The 16,646-nt window shown below is 41.0% G+C and overlaps 1 protein-coding gene and 1 pseudogene across 1 annotated transcript; both read right to left on the bottom strand.

Annotated features, from left to right (window-relative positions):
- Positions 1-8,176: 8,176 nt before the first annotated feature.
- LOC118858740 lies at positions 8,177-9,188 on the bottom strand (annotated as a pseudogene).
- A 1,689-nt stretch (positions 9,189-10,877) lies between these two features.
- LOC118857631 (probable E3 ubiquitin-protein ligase TRIML1) lies at positions 10,878-12,364 on the bottom strand. The gene is made up of 2 exons (XM_036768238.1): positions 11,141-12,364; positions 10,878-10,934 (listed from the first exon to the last, which is right to left on the bottom strand). Exons 1-2 carry the CDS (start codon positions 12,362-12,364, stop codon positions 10,878-10,880), a joined length of 1,281 nt encoding a protein of 426 aa, XP_036624133.1.
- Between the last annotated feature and the right edge of the window lie 4,282 nt (positions 12,365-16,646).

Here is a 16,646-nt window from a genome sequence, read left to right as displayed (position 1 = left end):
CCAGGTCACATTTCATTGTTTTGGTGTTTTTATTAGGGGTCTTATTCTTTGACTATGACAGTTTGCAAAGGAAAGTTGTTTAAGTTTTATAAATCTTACTTTCAAATGAGAAAACCAGTTTGTTAAATAAAATCATTGACTAGAAGCTAGGAGATCAAGGCTCTAATACTAGTTCTGCCACTGATTAACTGTGTAACCTTGAACATGACAGTTTCTCTGTGTTAACATATCAAAAAATAGAGGGCAAAATGAGAGAGGCAAAGCGGAGAAGGGGAAAGGGTAAAAGCCAATATCTATTCCCAATAACTTTGAAGAGATCAGTCTCTCTGACCCTGGGGCTGTCTTCAGTCAAGATATGAAAACTGAGAGAAACCAATTTTTGTTACTCATGTTTATAAGCTATCCCGCTTTGTTTAGCTTACAGTGTAAGTTGTCTATGAAAGAGGCAGAGAATTAGGTGAGAATTCTCTATTATAAATCTATATAAATCCAGGTTTGGGGGCTGGTATTCCCATGTGGATTTCTCAGTGTATTAATGTTTGTGTTTTCTTGTATAGTATGTTCCTGAGGATGTTTTACTTATTGGTCCATGCTACTGAGATGCCCCAGTTCTGGTATATGTATGTGTATATATAGATATACACACACACATACATACATACATACATATACATGTGTGTATATGTATATATGCATATATGTATGTGTATGTGTATACATGTAATATATGTATGTGCACGTGTATGTATGTGTATGTGTATATTTTATACTTTGTATTATATATGTGCATATATATTATAAAATTTGAAGTAGAAGTCCCTTCATAAAAGCCAATTAATGTTAAGCAGTTAAATGGAACTAGAGTGCTACTCACTGGTACCTAACAATGGATGGGACACAGAGAGTGGGGGTGGTGGGGCAAGCTAGAGAAGAGATCTCTCATAACCTCTCAAAGTACCCCCTAGAACACTGAAGGGGAGGTATAGCAGGCCTGGCTCTGGGATAATGGGCTAGAATATACACATATGGACAGATAGGTAAATAGATATACACATATATTTGTATGCATATATGTATGTAAATGCATGTGTGTATACATATGGAGAGAGAGTTATACAGATATATAGTTTTAAAGGTCTTGAAATAATTCTCTGGAGTCTCAGTTCTTTTGTTGAAAAATCATCCATAGATTTTCCTCATAAATAGATATCCTACACAGATTATTTTTGAGGATGCAAATAGTTAGGTGCTTTGTGGAAACAAAGAGAGAAGAAACTGTATTAAAGAAGGCTGCTTGACCTCGGTGTGGGTTTTTAGTCATAACCTAATGCCAGGATAACACATGGAGCCTGCAAAGATACATTGGGAACTAGACAAGAAAATATGATTATATCAATGCAAACCATTCCCACCCCTGAAAAGAATCTCAAAAGAATTGTCTTGCAGATGATGAGCAAAGAGCAACATATTAACACATTAAAAAATGATACATTAACCCAACAGACTATATAACAAGGGTTTGTTCAGATTTTATGAGGGGAACAGAAACCTGTGATTTAATTTATGCAGGGAACTCTCCTTGTGGAAATGCTGTCCGCAGATTCAGATTAGGCTACTGGTCTATAACTTATAACCTTCCTTAATAGTTGCCTAGGAACACTGGGAAGTCAAGTCATTCACCCAGAATCACTTAGCAATGTGTATCTGAAGTGAGGTAAGAACCCAAGTCTACTGAACATGGACTGTCCTGAAAGTTTCCAGGGACTAAAGAGATAGCTCCCAAGGGGGCAGGGACAAGGAGAGCTCCTAATGGTGACTCTTGGTGTTTGGGACAATACAATATGGGATCTGCCACCTTGGAGAGTTGAGAGTAGAAGTGAGGCTTGGGCTGGGAGATAATGGGGCAGGAGACAATGCAGCTGCTATCATGGAGCTTACAGAGTGAAAAACAACCAGAATTCCCTGGAGTAGCTAGTGTCATCATTGATGGCAAGCAGCAGTCCAATTAAAGAAAAAGCCTAATCAACACTCTACTGTGAAGCATGGAGTGAAAAGATATGTTCTTTCTGTCCCTCTCCTCTTCTTCCTTCCATGTAGGTAGAATTAAAAAGGAAAAAAGGAAAACTTAACTGCACCCTATTTTCCAATCCATAACTGCCAATAGTATTTTGGAAGCCTGATTCTTTTTTTTTCATTTACCCATTTATTTTTTCCCATCATCTGCAAACATATGATTCCTTGGTATCAGACTGTACATGGAGGGATGATCCTGAGGGTCTTTATATTTCACAAACTATGCTAGAACCAACAGTTCTGGTGTGGGAGGTTTAAATACCTCTCTGAGAGCTACTGAGAAACAGCTTGGTTTTATTAATGATTCTATAACTCTCCTGAGAAGAACTCTAAAATTTGAATTCTGAGATAATTTATTTTTCTTTTAGAAGAATGTACTATTGGAGCAATGATTCCCCTGAAGGTGGGAGCATACCCTCTGGTTCCAGAGCTAGGTAATGAGAGCAAATTTTCATAACAAAGAAAGCAAGAGACCTCTTAAGAGCCTTTGTGTGTGTGTGTGTGTGTGTGTGTGTGTGTGTGTGTGTGTGTATTTATATTTATAATGAAGAAAGTAAGAGACCAAGAGTAGTTGCCCCTTGCTTCTGGAATAAAATATAACTTTCTCTGTTTGGCTTTTCAACTTCTTCAAAATTTGAAAGGTAGGCTCCAGCCTAACCTTTAATCTTATTTCATATTACTCTCTTTCACACATTCTATGTTTCAGTCAAACAGGCCTTTTTGGTGCTATAATGGCAAGCACACTGGCATACCCAGGTCAGCTGCTAGTGCAGGTTCTTAGATCTGCTTTACTAAGGAAAGCAACCTAAAAGGGGTCAATGATTTTCTTTAATTACATAGAAAAAAAATACAAAAAGAAATAAAGATCAACAGACAGGGCTCTACTGCCTGAATCAAAGCTTTACATCCACCACTGACTCAAGACAGCCTCTACCTCTGAGGAGTCGGGGGGGGGGGGGGGGGGGCGGGTGGCGCAGGGCGGTTCCTGAACATACAGCTACTCAGAGTCTCAACCAGGGAATCATAACATCTTTCTCATAGGCAAGCCCCCAAAGCAAAAGCTCATCTCTCACAGTATATACTCTTTCACCTAATAGGCTCAGAGCTAGAAGGCATCACAACCTGTCTCATTTCCTAATTAGCTTATTAACAAAAGGTGTGCAAGCCTTCCTACAAGCAAGCTTCCCTTAATGGGCTCCACATGAGACAGAACACTTGGGCAGATCAGTGAAGAATGGATTGGAGAGGGTGGGGACATGAAGTTCAATTAGGAGACTATTGCAATAATCTAGATCAGAGATTTTTTAAAAATATTTTAAAATTTATTATTTGTTTTTAACATTTTTCTTTTTAAATTCTGAGTTCCAATTTCTCTCCTTTCTATCCAAACCCACACCCACTTGCAGAGGGAGAAACAAATGTAGAGGGGAAGAAGAAACCCAGGGATGCAAGGATCCCAAACCAAAGTTCCCAAGAAGGGGCTGCCTGGAATGAATTCATGGATGCAAGCATTCTTTAAGTCAAGGAGGCAAAGATTTATTAAGTTTTTTCAGTGGGCAAGTGTTCTTAGAGAACCTGCAACCATACAGAGGTGCAGGCGGAATCTTTATAGAAGCTAATAGGGCATTAAGGGAGGGGACATGTCAGTTAGGTGTTTGGGGGTGGGATTAGGGAGTGGTTTAGGGCGTGTTCAAGGAGTGGTTAGTTCTTAAAGGAATATGCACATTTAGTATCTACTGCTCAGGTGTATTACCCAGAGTTCTCTAGGAAATAGCCCACAGATGGGGTTACTGGGGGTTGTGGTCTTTACTGTGAAAATGTTACTAAGTTCATTCTTGGTCAGGGCTAAAGGGGAATCTCTATGTGGTTTCTTATCTAGGGTCTTGTTAGACAAAATACTATCTCTAAAATACATGTTAGCAAGGGCAGTGAATAGTAAATATGGTTATGACTCAGTGTTCAGTTTATTATCAGCATCTGGAATTCAATCTATAGTTGCACATAGCTGCTTACAAAGGAAGAAGCAGAGATAAGTTCAGGCAGGCTGCCCTTTGGCTAGAGAGAGACAGCCTGAGAGAGAATATGTTTTGAGAACTAGATGTGTTTATGAGAACTGAATGTTTTGGAATTGGGGTTCAGGCACAGGCACCCAAGCAGAGGCTGTTAGAATTTAGGGTCCAAGCACAAGCACCTCATCACACCCACTGAGAAGGCAAGCAAATGATATCAATCATACATGAGAAATCATAACAGACTTCCATGTTAGTCATATTTTTGAAAAATCAAGAAAAATAAAGTGAGAAAATTGTACTTCAATTTACACTCAGGGACTTCTGGGGGTGGAGCCAAGATGGTGGCTGGAAAGCAGGGACTTGTGTGAACTCCCCACCACGTCCTTCCAAAAACCTATAAAAAGTGGCTCTGAACAAATTCTAGAACTGCAGAACCCACAAAATAGCAGAGGGAAGCAGGGATCCAGCCCAGGACAGCCTGGATGGTCGCTGGATGAGGTCTATTGTGCACAGAGTAGAGGGGAGTGGAGCTCAACATGGGAGGCAGCAGGACCAGCCAGACCAGGAGCTGGGCAGAACAGGCCCTAGCACCCTGAATCAGTGAGCTATGGCAGTTAGCAGACTTCTCAACCCACAAACACCAAAGACAATAGAGAAGGTTAGTGGGAAAAGCTGCTGGGACAGAGTTCAAGGTTCGGCCACCACCCCAGGGGCAGTGGGGGAGGTGCAGCTACAGAACTACAGCTGTAGTTACTTCCAGCCCCAGGCCCACGTGGTGGGAGGAATTAAGTGATGGATCAGAGCAGGAGTGAAGAACCTGCTGAAGATTTGCGTCAGGTCCGGGTTGGTGGTTCTTGAGGAAGGAGGAGTGTGGGGTGGCAGAGCTGGCTATATAGAAATAGCTCTGAAATCAACGGCACATCCCCTCAAGCTTGGAACAAAGTACTCTTTGCTCTACAAGCAGCCATACCCCGATGAAAAACTCAAGGGTCAAGTAAGTTGGCTGGGAACATGGCCAGGCAGCGAAAGCGCACCCAGATTCAATCTCAGACTTTGGAATCTTTCTTTGGTGACAAAGAAGACCAAAACATATGGCCTGAAGAAGTCAACAAAGTGCAAGAGCCTACACCAAAAGCCTCCAAGGAAAACATGAACTGGTCTCAGGCCATGGAAGAGTTCAAAAAGGAGTTGGAAAAGCAAGTTAGAGAAGTAGAGGAAAAATTGGGATGAGAAATGAGAATGATGCAAGAAAGCCATGAAAAACAAGTCAATGACTTGCTAAAGGAGACCCAAAAAAATATTGAAAAAAATACTGAAGAAAACAACACTTTAAAAAATATAGACTAACTCAAATGGCAAAAGAGCTCCAAAAAGCCAATGAGGAGAAGAATGCCTTGAAAGGCAGAATTAGCCAAATGGAAAAGGAGGTCCAAAAGACCACTGAAGAAAATACTACCTTAAAAATGAGATTGGAGCAAGTGGAAGCTAGTGACTTAATGAGAAATCAAGATATTATAAAACAGAACCAAAGGAATGAAAAAATGGAAGACAATGTCAAATATCTCATTGGAAAATCCATTGACCTAGAAAATAGATCCAGGAGAGGTAATTTAAAAATTATTGGACTACCTGAAAGCCATGATCAAAAAAAGAGCCTAGATATCATCTTTCAAGAAATTATCAAGGATAATTTGCACTCGGTTCATCAGTTCTCTGTCAGTAGGTGGAAAACTTTTTTCATTGAGTCCTTTGGAATTGTCTTGGATCATTGTCTTGATCAGAGAGTAGCCAAGTCTTTCTTTTTTTTTTTTGATGGGGGAAGGCAGGGCAATTGGGGTTAAGTGACTTGCCCAAGGTCACATAGCTAGCACGTGTGTCAATTGTCTGAGTCCGGATTTGAACTCAGGTCCTCCTGACTCCGGGGCCAGTGCTCTCTTCATTTTTCCATCTAGCTGCCCCACAAGTCTTTCACTTGCTTATCATTATAACATTGCTTGTTACTGTGCACAATGATCTCCTGGTTCTTCTCATTTAATTTTTTTATCAATTCATATAGGTTTTGTCATGCTTTTAGAAACACCCCCTCATCATTTTCCATAGCACAATTGTATTCCATCACAATCATATGTCCTAACTTGTTCACCCATTCCCCGATTAATGTGTATCTTTTTGATTTCCATTTCTTTGCCACCACAAAAAGAGCTACTACAAATATGTTTGTAGATATAGGTCCTTTTCCTTTTTCTTGGATCTCTTTGGTATATAGACCTAGTAGTGTTATTGGTGAGTCAAAGGCTATGCAGAGTTTTATGGTCCTTTGGACCTATTTCCAAATTGTTCTCCAGAATGGTTTTACCAATGCACTACTCCACCAACAATTCATTAGTGTACATATGTGTGAAGACTTCCCCCAGTGGAATGGGCAGATGAGAACAATTTGTTCCAAAGGCCATGAAGACAGATGAAGTAGGCACTGTGGAGCACTTAGGGCTTGGTCAGACACTGAGGACACTCGGGTCATCTACTACAACCTGGGCCATCACCAGTTATCCTTACTTTGGTCTTGCCACTGGACTTTGATGACTCTGGAAGAAAGAGTAAGGCTGACAGTCATGGTGCAACTCTACCTCACTTAAATCCAATTCATGCACAAGTCAAGACATCACCCTATTGTGTCAAAAATGAAGGACAAACAAAAGTGTATGTAAAAGCTCTTCCTTGCATGCCTCTTTTATGTGAGAAAATTTCCCTATCCTACGTCTCCCTTCCCTCTCCTCCCAGTGCATCCCTCTTTCTCACCCCTTCATTGTTTTGGAAATCGTTCCAACATAATTAATTTAGAACTATGCCTTCTGTCTATATAAACTTCTTTTACCTGCCCTAATAATGATTAAGTTCTTAGTAGTTACATGGATCATCTTCCTATATAGGAATGTAAACAGTTTAACTTTATTGAGACCTTTATGATTACTCTTTCATGTTTACCTTTTTGTGCTTTTCTTGTGTGTTGTGCTTTAATGTCAAATTCTTATTCAGCTCTGGTCTTTTCATTAAGAATGCTGAAAGTCCTCTATTTCATTAAGGAGCTATTTCCTACCTGAACAATTACACTCAGTTTTTCTGGGTAGGTTAATCTTAGTTGTAATTCTAGGTCCTTTGCCTTCCAGAATACCATGTTCTAAGCCACTCCTTCAACAAGCTAAATCTTGGTTAATCCTGACTGTGGCTCCACAATATATAAACTGTTTCTTGCTAACTACCTGAAATATATTCTCTTTGACATAGGAGCTCTGGAATTTGGTTATAATATTCCTGGAATTTTCATTTTGGGATCTCTTTCAGGAGGTGATTGGTGGATTCTTTCCATTTCTATTTTACCCTCTGGATCTAAGATAGCAAGGCAATATTTCATGATAACTTCTTGAAATATGATGTCTAGGCTCTTTTTAAAAAAAAATCATGGCTTTCAGGTAGTCCCATAATTCTTAAATTATCTCTCCTTAATCTATTTTCTAGGTCAGTTGTTTTTCTGATGACATAATTTACATTTTCTTCTATATTTTTCATTGTTGTGATTTTGTTTTAATGTTTCTTAATATCTCATGGTGTCATGAACTACCACTTGTCCAATTTTAATTTTTACAGAATTATTTTCTTCAGAGAGATTTTGTACCTCTTTTTTCCACTTGGTCAATTCTGTTTTTGAAGGAGTTATTTTCTTTGTCGTTGTTGTTGTTGAATGCAAGAACTACTTTATTTTAATAATTACATAAGACAAAAAAAGTTGCTTTGGTCATAGCCATCCCAATACATCTGGAATAGTGGCATCCACTTCTGCTGAAGTTTTCAGGTATAGTTTGTGGACTTATTTCAGATCAGATCATTCTATACACACACACACACACACACACACACACACACACACTGTCATAGGGTGAATTAGATTTTCTCCACTCCTAACCCATTTTCATGTATTTTTATGATGTAAACTACATCCTCTTTGTCAAAACAAGGATGCTTTCCAACAATATACAGTCTACATAGTATCCCGGAAAAGATGGAACACATTTTCAGCTGGGCATCAGGATACTTTAGACAGCCATCTCCATTTTAATAGCTGAGCGGGGGTTGGAGTCTTCTATCAGGAAGTCCTCAGTCTTGAAATCGTCAATGGTTTCAACTTTTTGAAGAATTTTGAGCTTAGGGAAAGGTCTTGGTTCTCACTGAAGATGAATTTTCAGGGGGTCAATATGATTCAATTATAAATGAGCATCTCCCAGAGTGTGCACAAAATCACCTGGCTTCAGGTCTCTGACATGAGCAATCATGTAGGTGAGCAGGGAATAACTGGCAATGTTGAACAGCACCCCAAGACCCATATCTCCAGATCACTAGTATACCTGGCAAGAAAGCTCACCATTTGATACCTAGAACTGACAGAGAGCATGGCATGGAGGCAATGCCACCAGAGGAAGATCCTTCGGATTCCAAGGAAATAATGACCCTTCTGTCATCTGGGTTGGTTTTCATTGTGTCAATGATTTTTTGTAGTTGATCCACTCCTTGCCCAGAATGTGTTCATCTCTTTGTATTCTGCCCCAAAATGTCTCCACTGGAGACATGCATTGGTCCCAAATCTCCTTCCTCCCTGGTAGTGAACCCCTGTTTGTCCAAAAAGTGAGATCCATTGGTATCCCAGATTTTCCCTTCTTTGGCAGAGAGCTCCTTAGCATTTGTGGAACCCTTAATAAAACACAACAGTTCCTCTAGCATACCCTTCCAGAACACAGGCTTGGTTGTCAGCAAAGGAAGTTCATCTCGGAGGCTGCAGAGGGCTTGCAAGCTGAACACGGACAGGATGCCGGGGCCTGTGTGGTTCTTCTTCTTGCAGCCATGCTGGAGGATGTGTTCCATCTGGCCGGCACTGCTTCTCCCATGCAGCCCCGGGGGCAGGCCGGGGCTGGGGCTGGGGCTGGGCCTGGGGCTGGGGCTGGGGCCTGGGTCAGAGCTCAGGTTGGCAGCGGTGGCTGCAGTAGCATCCTGGGGCTCAGTTCTAGGTTCCAGGGCTAGCTGGCTCTGTGGCTCAGAACCTGCCACAGGCATGACTGGAGCCAGGAAAAGAGACAAGGGTTGGGGAGGAGTTATTATCTTTAACAATTTTTTGTGTCCCTTACCATTAAGGCAATTTTGTTATTAAAGTTATTTTCTTCAGTATTTTTGTGTCTCTTTTACTAAGCAGTTAATTCTCTTTTCTTGAAACACTTTCATGTCTTTTTAAAATTTTTTATTTCATTTGCAGGTTTTAATAATGGGGTACAAAGAGATGTTCTTGACACAAGACTTAAGGGAGTCAAGACAGTGGAGTAAGCAGTAAATCACTGTAGGTCTACTCTATTTACCTCCAAACAACAATAAAATAGCATCCCAGAACAACCCTCAAACAGCAGAGCCAACCAAAAGATGAGGTGGAGTAGTCCTTTAGCCCAGGAGATCTGGAAGATCAGCAAGAAAGATCTATCTTGCTCTGGTAAAAGAGGATCTCATTCCAGGACAGGAAGTATCCCAGCAAGCACCACCTCAGTAAACCAGTGGGAGATCCTGAGACCTAGTCTGGTGGAGCAGGCCAGTGCCAATACCAGGACCCCCATGTGCCTTAGCATAGGCAGGGGAACCAGGGGATTCCAGCTCTGAGGACTACCATGTGCTTCAGTGTAGCCCCAGGGAAATGCAGAAAAACCCTACCTGGCCTCAGCACACACCAGACACCACTACTAGGACCCTAGATCAGCGCTATAAAACTTGCCAGACCCCATAGCATCTCTCAGCACCAGCCACCTCTCCACCCCCTCAACACAGGACCAGACACTAGGGGCCCCTCGGGTCTTCAGAAATATCAGCAAAGCACCAGGTAAACATCCAGACCTGCAGCTACTGGGACAAGAAGCCTGCTACAGAGCCCCTTCCACCCTGAGAGCAAAGATCAAATTTAAAAGAAAGGCAAAAAGCCTCAAAAAAGATAAGCAAAAAAAAGTAGAAGAATCTGACCATAGAAACTTATTGTGTTTGTCCTTCATTTTCAAAGAAGACCATGGCATCAGGAAAATAATGACATGACTTGCAGTTGATTTGATTTGAATGAGGGTTGTGCAAGCCTCACTTTCTCCTCCAGAGCCATCTGGGTCCAGTGGCCAGATATTCATCAGCATGACTGGAGGTGGCCCAGGATGCCATAGAAAGTTATTATGGTGACAGGGAAGAGCAAGACTCAAACTCAGAAGAGGACAACAATGTCAAAATGCCTATAGGCAAAACCCCAAAGAAAAACTGGAAGTGGTCTCAAGCCCAGAAAGAGCTCATGGAAGAACTCAAAAAAGAGCTTAAAAATCATATAAGAAAAAAAGTAAAAAGAGCATAGCAGAGAACAGAAGAAAACTTACAAGGAAGCAAAAAAAAAAAAGAAGATGGACAACTTTGAACACAATGTGCAGCGTTTATTATATAGGCTTTTTTGAAATGTAAATTTATTTTCGTATATTCTGAATTCTCGCTTATGTTCTGCTGTATACATGGGAATCCTTTTTTTTTAATTTTGTCTTGAAGCTTATATTAGTTTTTCTTATTGTGTATTTAAATTTTAGTATTTAAGTTTAAAATATACTCATAAAAAAAGAGAATAGCAGTCTTTTTTGAAAGTCTCCTTTATTTCTTAATTGAACTCATATTTGTCTAATTAGATTTGACCTCAAATGATGGATGTTTGATGACATCCAATCACTAAGGAAAAAATGCCTTTCAATCACTCATCATGAACATGGTTGAGAGTTTGGAGCTGTATATCTTAGAAAGTATCTGGGATAGAAGAGATTGCAAATATGAATGTCTCATGGTATGATGGACATTGGAACTGAATTTTCCCCTCCTATTGGGGGACAAGGAGAAAATATTGGTCGCAGAGGCTCAGAGAAGGGGAAATGTGGGAGACTCAATATAAAGTATCTCTCCAAGGCATCATAAAATGAAATCAAGCCTTGATTATAGTCTAGAAAAATCCCTACCCTGCGGATAGGGAATGCTGACTGTCGTAATATCTGGGAGCAATTACTGATCACAGTATAAGTATCTTCATCTTGTATATACGTAATCACGAATACATCCCCATGAACAAGTGGGACCTCAGGATTCCTGCTCAGTGACTCCTTACACACACCAACTGTCCATTCCTGACTGTCTCCCACATGCACCTCCCAATAGTGAATGCCAGAGGTAAAGACTTGAGCCCCCAAAATGATGTCATCTTCAAATCGATCTGGGGTGAAAGGTACATTCTGCAGGCAGCCTCCATTTCTGACTGTCTTCAAATCATTTGACACGATGAGATATGGAGAGGCACTTGCAGGATCCAGGGTCACATTCACCCTGAATTTATTCATCATCTCGAACATCGCAGTGATGCAGGTCATGGTCAGAGGATGTCTGGCAGGTTCTGGACGGTCAATCAACAGTGATTTGATCTTCCTAAATGTGTCTCCTGACACCTGTAGAAGCTGGAGATTGGGTTTCTGGCAAATCTCTTCAATGTTTATGATCTCTTCCTTTAATTTCTGAAGGTGCTGGGAGAGCCTGACTTCACTTTCTCTTAACTTCTGCAGGTTTTCCTTTTCATCCCAGGCCAGTCTGTTAAAGTACTGTTTCTCTTCATCATTGAGGAAATTAAATAATCTTCCATATTCAGCTCCAACAAGCTCCCTCCAAGCATTTGTCTGTTCATTCCAGATCTCTTCATTTTGTCTCTCCTTAGCCAACATGTTCTGAATTGTCTCCACCTCCTTCCAGAGAAGATCCAAAGTTTCCTGGAGCTTGTCCCGAGAAGCCTCTGCAGCCTTGTTGAGAGGCTGCACCGTGTGACCATTGTGTTCCTGGCTTTGGAAACAGGATGCACAGAGGAAGGATTGGTCCTCCTCACAGAACAGGTTTTGCTCCTCCTTGTGCTTCTCACAGGTGATCCTTTCCTCTCTGATCTGCAGCAAGTAGGGTCTGAGATTCCTGGCTATGCTGGCCAGCTTCCGTAGGCGATGGTTGGGCTCTAGGTCTCTCATCTGGTAGGCCCTTCTGCACTCAGGACAAAAGCTGGGTTGGTCAACTTCTCCACAGCTCCCAAGGAGGCACAGGTGGCAAAAGCTGTGGCCACAGCCTAAGGTCACTGGGTGGGTAAAGTAGTCCATGCACACAGGGCAGGTCACCTCTTCCTTGAGGTCTTCAGCTAAATGAGCTGCAGCCATATTCCTCTGTTGCTGTTGATCTGATTTCCTTCAGGCTCTATAGCTCCAGATATGAGCTCCCAAGAGTCAAAGTCTGAAGCTGAAGTTAATGGTATGTCCCTTTTATATCCCTCACAGCTCCCAGACTCCACCTCTCCAGATTCACACCTGGTAGGTGTCAACCCACCTGATTCACACGTCAGTAATCTGCTTTAGAATCAGGCTCCAGAGCTGCACCCATATCTGGGATTGAGTGAGCAAGGCAAAAGCTTCACAACTCAAGGAGTTCACCTCAGCAAATACTTTTAAAATACCCTTTACTGAAATGATGGCAGGCAGATTCCAGAAAAGCCTGGAAAGATGGACATGAACCGATATTGAGTGAAGTGAGCAGAGCCAGGAGAACATTGTACACTGTAACAGTAAGACTGCTGTCATCAACTATGACTGACTTAGCTCTTTTCAGCAATACAATGATTCAAGATAATTCCAAAAGACTTATGATGAAAAATTTATTTCCTACATCAGAGGAAATAAAGTTTTCTATTTTGGAATTTCATTTTCCTCCTTTCCTTTTTTAATTAACAAAAAGATATAATATGTCAGTGGCAGTGCCACTGCTCAAAGAAAGATAATGGAGGGACTTTGGTCCAAGTTAAGTTGTCATGATGAGCCCAGATCAATTAGAATGAAGACTGAGATGAAGACAAGGAAACTAAAGAGTTTCAGACTTCCTTAAATATAGGGTCAAGTCTTTGATTCATTTTTCACAACACAATTTGTGGCTGTAGATGAATAGTAATGATAATCACAGTAATAATGATAATAATAATAGCTGATATTTGCATGGCAATTACTATGTGCCAGGCACTGGGCTAAGGCCTTTATAATTATTATCTCACTTGACCCTCACAACTCCAGGATGTAGATGCCATCGTTACAACCATTTTACAGATGAGGAAACTAAAACCAACAGAGGCCAAGTGACTTTCCCAAGGTCACGCAGCTAGTAAGTGGTTGAGTTTAGTTGGGTGGGGCACACTGGGGAGTGAAGGTAGCAAGGAAAGAGCCAGTAGGACAAAAGAGATTAAATATGAGAATGAGATGGAATAAGTATTAAGACAAGCTTCTAATTCCCCAGTATAGGAACCCTTGTTCTCAAGTATTTGGACAGAGGAGAGGAGAATAAAGAAGTGGAATATGTGTGTGGTCCATAGTTGTGAAAGAGAGGTGTCAGGACAAGGGAACCCAGGTGTCCAGGATAAAAGACACTATTTTCAATCAACAAATCAATGTTTATTAAGTGTCTGCTATGTGACAGGAACATGCTTAGCACTTGAGACACAAAAAGAAGCAAAAGACAGTCTTTGCTCCCCTGGAGTTTACAATCTAATAGGGGGAAAATATGCAAACAAATATATACAAAGCAAACTGTCTAAAAGCTATGTGGGAAATAGTTAAAAGAGAAATGAAAATACTGGAATTAAGAGGGATTGGGAAAGGTTTCCTGTAGGAAGTAGGATTTTAGTTGGGACATCTGTAGTTGGAGGGGAGGAGGGAAAGTGTTCCAGATATGAGGGATAGAGAGAATGCCCAGAGCCAAGAAATGAAGTGTCTTGTTTGTAGAACAGCCAGCAAACCAATGTCCCTGGACTGAAGTATCAAGGAGTAATGTGTAAGAAAACTGGAATGATAGGAGGGTGTTAGGTATCACCCCTTTCATTTCTTTTCTAATTTTTCCTTTACCATTCATCTCTTTCTTTAACTCTTCCAGGAATTCTTATTAGGCTTGGTTTTAATTTCCATTTGTCATTGAGGCTTTGTTTGTAGCTGTTTTTTTTTCATTATTGTCCTCTTCTGAGTTGATGTCTTGGTCTTCTTTGCCACCATAGTAGCTTCTTATGGTCAAGCTAATTTTTTTGTTGTTTGCTTACTTTTCCTGCCTATTTTTTTTTTTGCTTTGAACTTTATGTTAAAGTTGAGCTCTGCTCTCCTGGGGGGTGGGGAGGTATTGTCCCAAGCTTCAGATTTTTTCATGCTGCTGTTTTCAGAGCTAGTTCTGAAGGTCTTCAAGTATTTGGTGTCTCCAAGTTGATGTGATCCTTGGAGAGGTACGGTTATTGTCCTCTTGGTCTGCAACCTGGTCTTTACCCAGTAAGGGCCACTGGTGGCCTATAGCCACAAGTGTTAATGCTCTCTTTGCCTTGGAACTGTGAGCAGGGCCCCTGTTCCCTTGTGACTGACATCTAGCACTCACCTCTTCTGCTTTGACCAATGACCCATTATTGCATTTGGGCAATAGAGTTGCCAATCAGTGCCAACTGTACCCAATACCAGCAAATGGTCTGCTGTACTTTCTTTCTGTTATCCAACCCCCTTACTGTTACTGGGCTGACAGCTTTTGAAGCTTCTGACCTTGCTGCTGCTGCTGCTGCTGACCTTGCTCCTGCTGCTGACCTTGCTGGTGCTGCTGCTGCTGCTGCCCTTGCTGCTGAAGCTTTGGAGTCTGTGGTCTCCTGATAGGCTTCCAACCCAACATCTCAAACTTCTCCATCTGACCCTCTAAGTTTTCTTAGGTCAGAAAAACGTCTAACCATTAATTTTTCTTGGCTCTTCTACTCCAGAATTTGATATGAGGCATTATTCTAAAATTGTTTGGAGGGGAATGTTGAGAGAGTTCAGCTCTGTTACCTCTAATCTGCCATCTTTGAATGGCATGTTTCCAATCAGGGATGTCAAACACATCACCTACAACATTCTCAAGTGTGGTCTTAGAGGTATGTATTTAGCCTACATTTACAAGTCATTAAGAAATTATTAATATGGCAGATTCAGAGAAATATGGAAAGGTGTATATGAACTAATTCAGAGTAAAATGAGTAGGAAACCAATTTGTATGATGAAAATAATAATAATGTGAAGAGAATTAGCTGTTAAAAACTGAAGAATTCTAACCAAAAAGGAAACCAATAATGACTTCAAAAGATTGATAATTAAACATGTCATCATTAAACACGTCACCTTTGGTAATATGGAATGAAATTATACATTCACAGACATTGCAAACGTATAGATTGTTTTTGTCTTATTATACATATTTCTTTTGAAAGAGGGTTTTTACATTCGGGAACAATTATTTAATTGTGATAGACCAAAAGCAATATAAATTAAATATGTTAAAATGTGCATAAAAGTGCAACAGAGGACAGAAGTAGAACAGTTTCATTAATACCATGTTAAACTTTATGTACACATATATTGCATCTATATACATACATCACTGTATGAGTGTATGAAGATCATCTTAAAATATAACTGTATGAATAAATATGTGTATATAAATATATCAAGATATAGATATATGTCAAAAATAGCATTATTCGTAATGAGGAAACACTAGACTCCCAATAAAATGCAAAGTTAAGGCAAGGATATCTATCTCCCTGTTATCTGACATCTAATAGATAATAGTTATACAGCACTTACATGTTCCAGGTACTATATAAAGTGCTTTAGCATTATTATCATACTAGGTCTTCACAACAATCCTATGAGGGAGGTGCTATTATTATCTCCAGCATACAAATCAGGAAACTGAGGCAAACAGAACTTAAGTAATTTAAGTAACTTCCTAGGGTCACACAGCTAAGAGTCTGAGGTCAGATTTGAACTCAGGTCTCTCTAACTACAGGCTCACTGCTTTATCCACTTCACCAAGACAAGATTAAGAAATTAAATCTATAAACACTGGCAAAGAAGAGCCAAAATTATCTCCATTTTCAGATGACATGATGATTTACTTAGAAAAACCCAATTCGACTTCCGGGGGTGGAGCCAAGATGGTAGCTGGAAAGCAGTGAGCTCCCTGCCGAGTCCCTCCAAAAACCTATAAAAAATGGCTCTGAACCAATTCTAGAACTGCAGAACCCACAAAACAGCAGAGGGAAGCAGGGCTCCAGCCCAGGACAGCCTGGATGGTCTCTGGGTGAGTTCTACCCCACACGGAGCTGGGAGCTGAGAGCTGGGAGCTGGGAGCTGGGAGCAGAGCAGAGCCCAACATGAGCAACTTGGACCAACCAGACCAGGAGACAGGCAGAGCGGGCCCTAGCGCCCTGAATCAGTGAGCTGCGGCAGTTACCAGACTTCTCAACCCACAAACACCAAGGACAGCAGAGAAGGTTAGTGGGAAAAGCTGCAGGAGTGGAAGGAGTTCACGGTTTGGCCACCACCCCCGGGTCAGCAGAGGTGGGGCAGCTACAGCTGCTCTTGCTTCAGGCCCCAGGCCCACCTGGTGGAAGGAATT

Source organism: Trichosurus vulpecula, chromosome 7 (genome assembly GCF_011100635.1).
Source record: "Trichosurus vulpecula isolate mTriVul1 chromosome 7, mTriVul1.pri, whole genome shotgun sequence".
NCBI lineage: Eukaryota > Metazoa > Chordata > Mammalia > Diprotodontia > Phalangeridae > Trichosurus > Trichosurus vulpecula.
This window is presented reverse-complemented; position numbering and strand designations above follow the sequence as displayed.

What these genes read in the sequence shown, in the direction of transcription:
- LOC118857631 (XM_036768238.1), bottom strand. Translation starts at nt 12,364, where the DNA reads ATGGCTGCAGCTCATTTAGCTGAAGACCTCAAGGAAGAGGTGACCTGC. An exon ending in CAGCATTCCCTATCCGCAGG is followed by an intron (nt 10,935 to 11,140) that starts GTAGGGATTTTT and finishes CTTCTATCCCAG; the next exon opens with ATACTTTCTAAGATATACAG.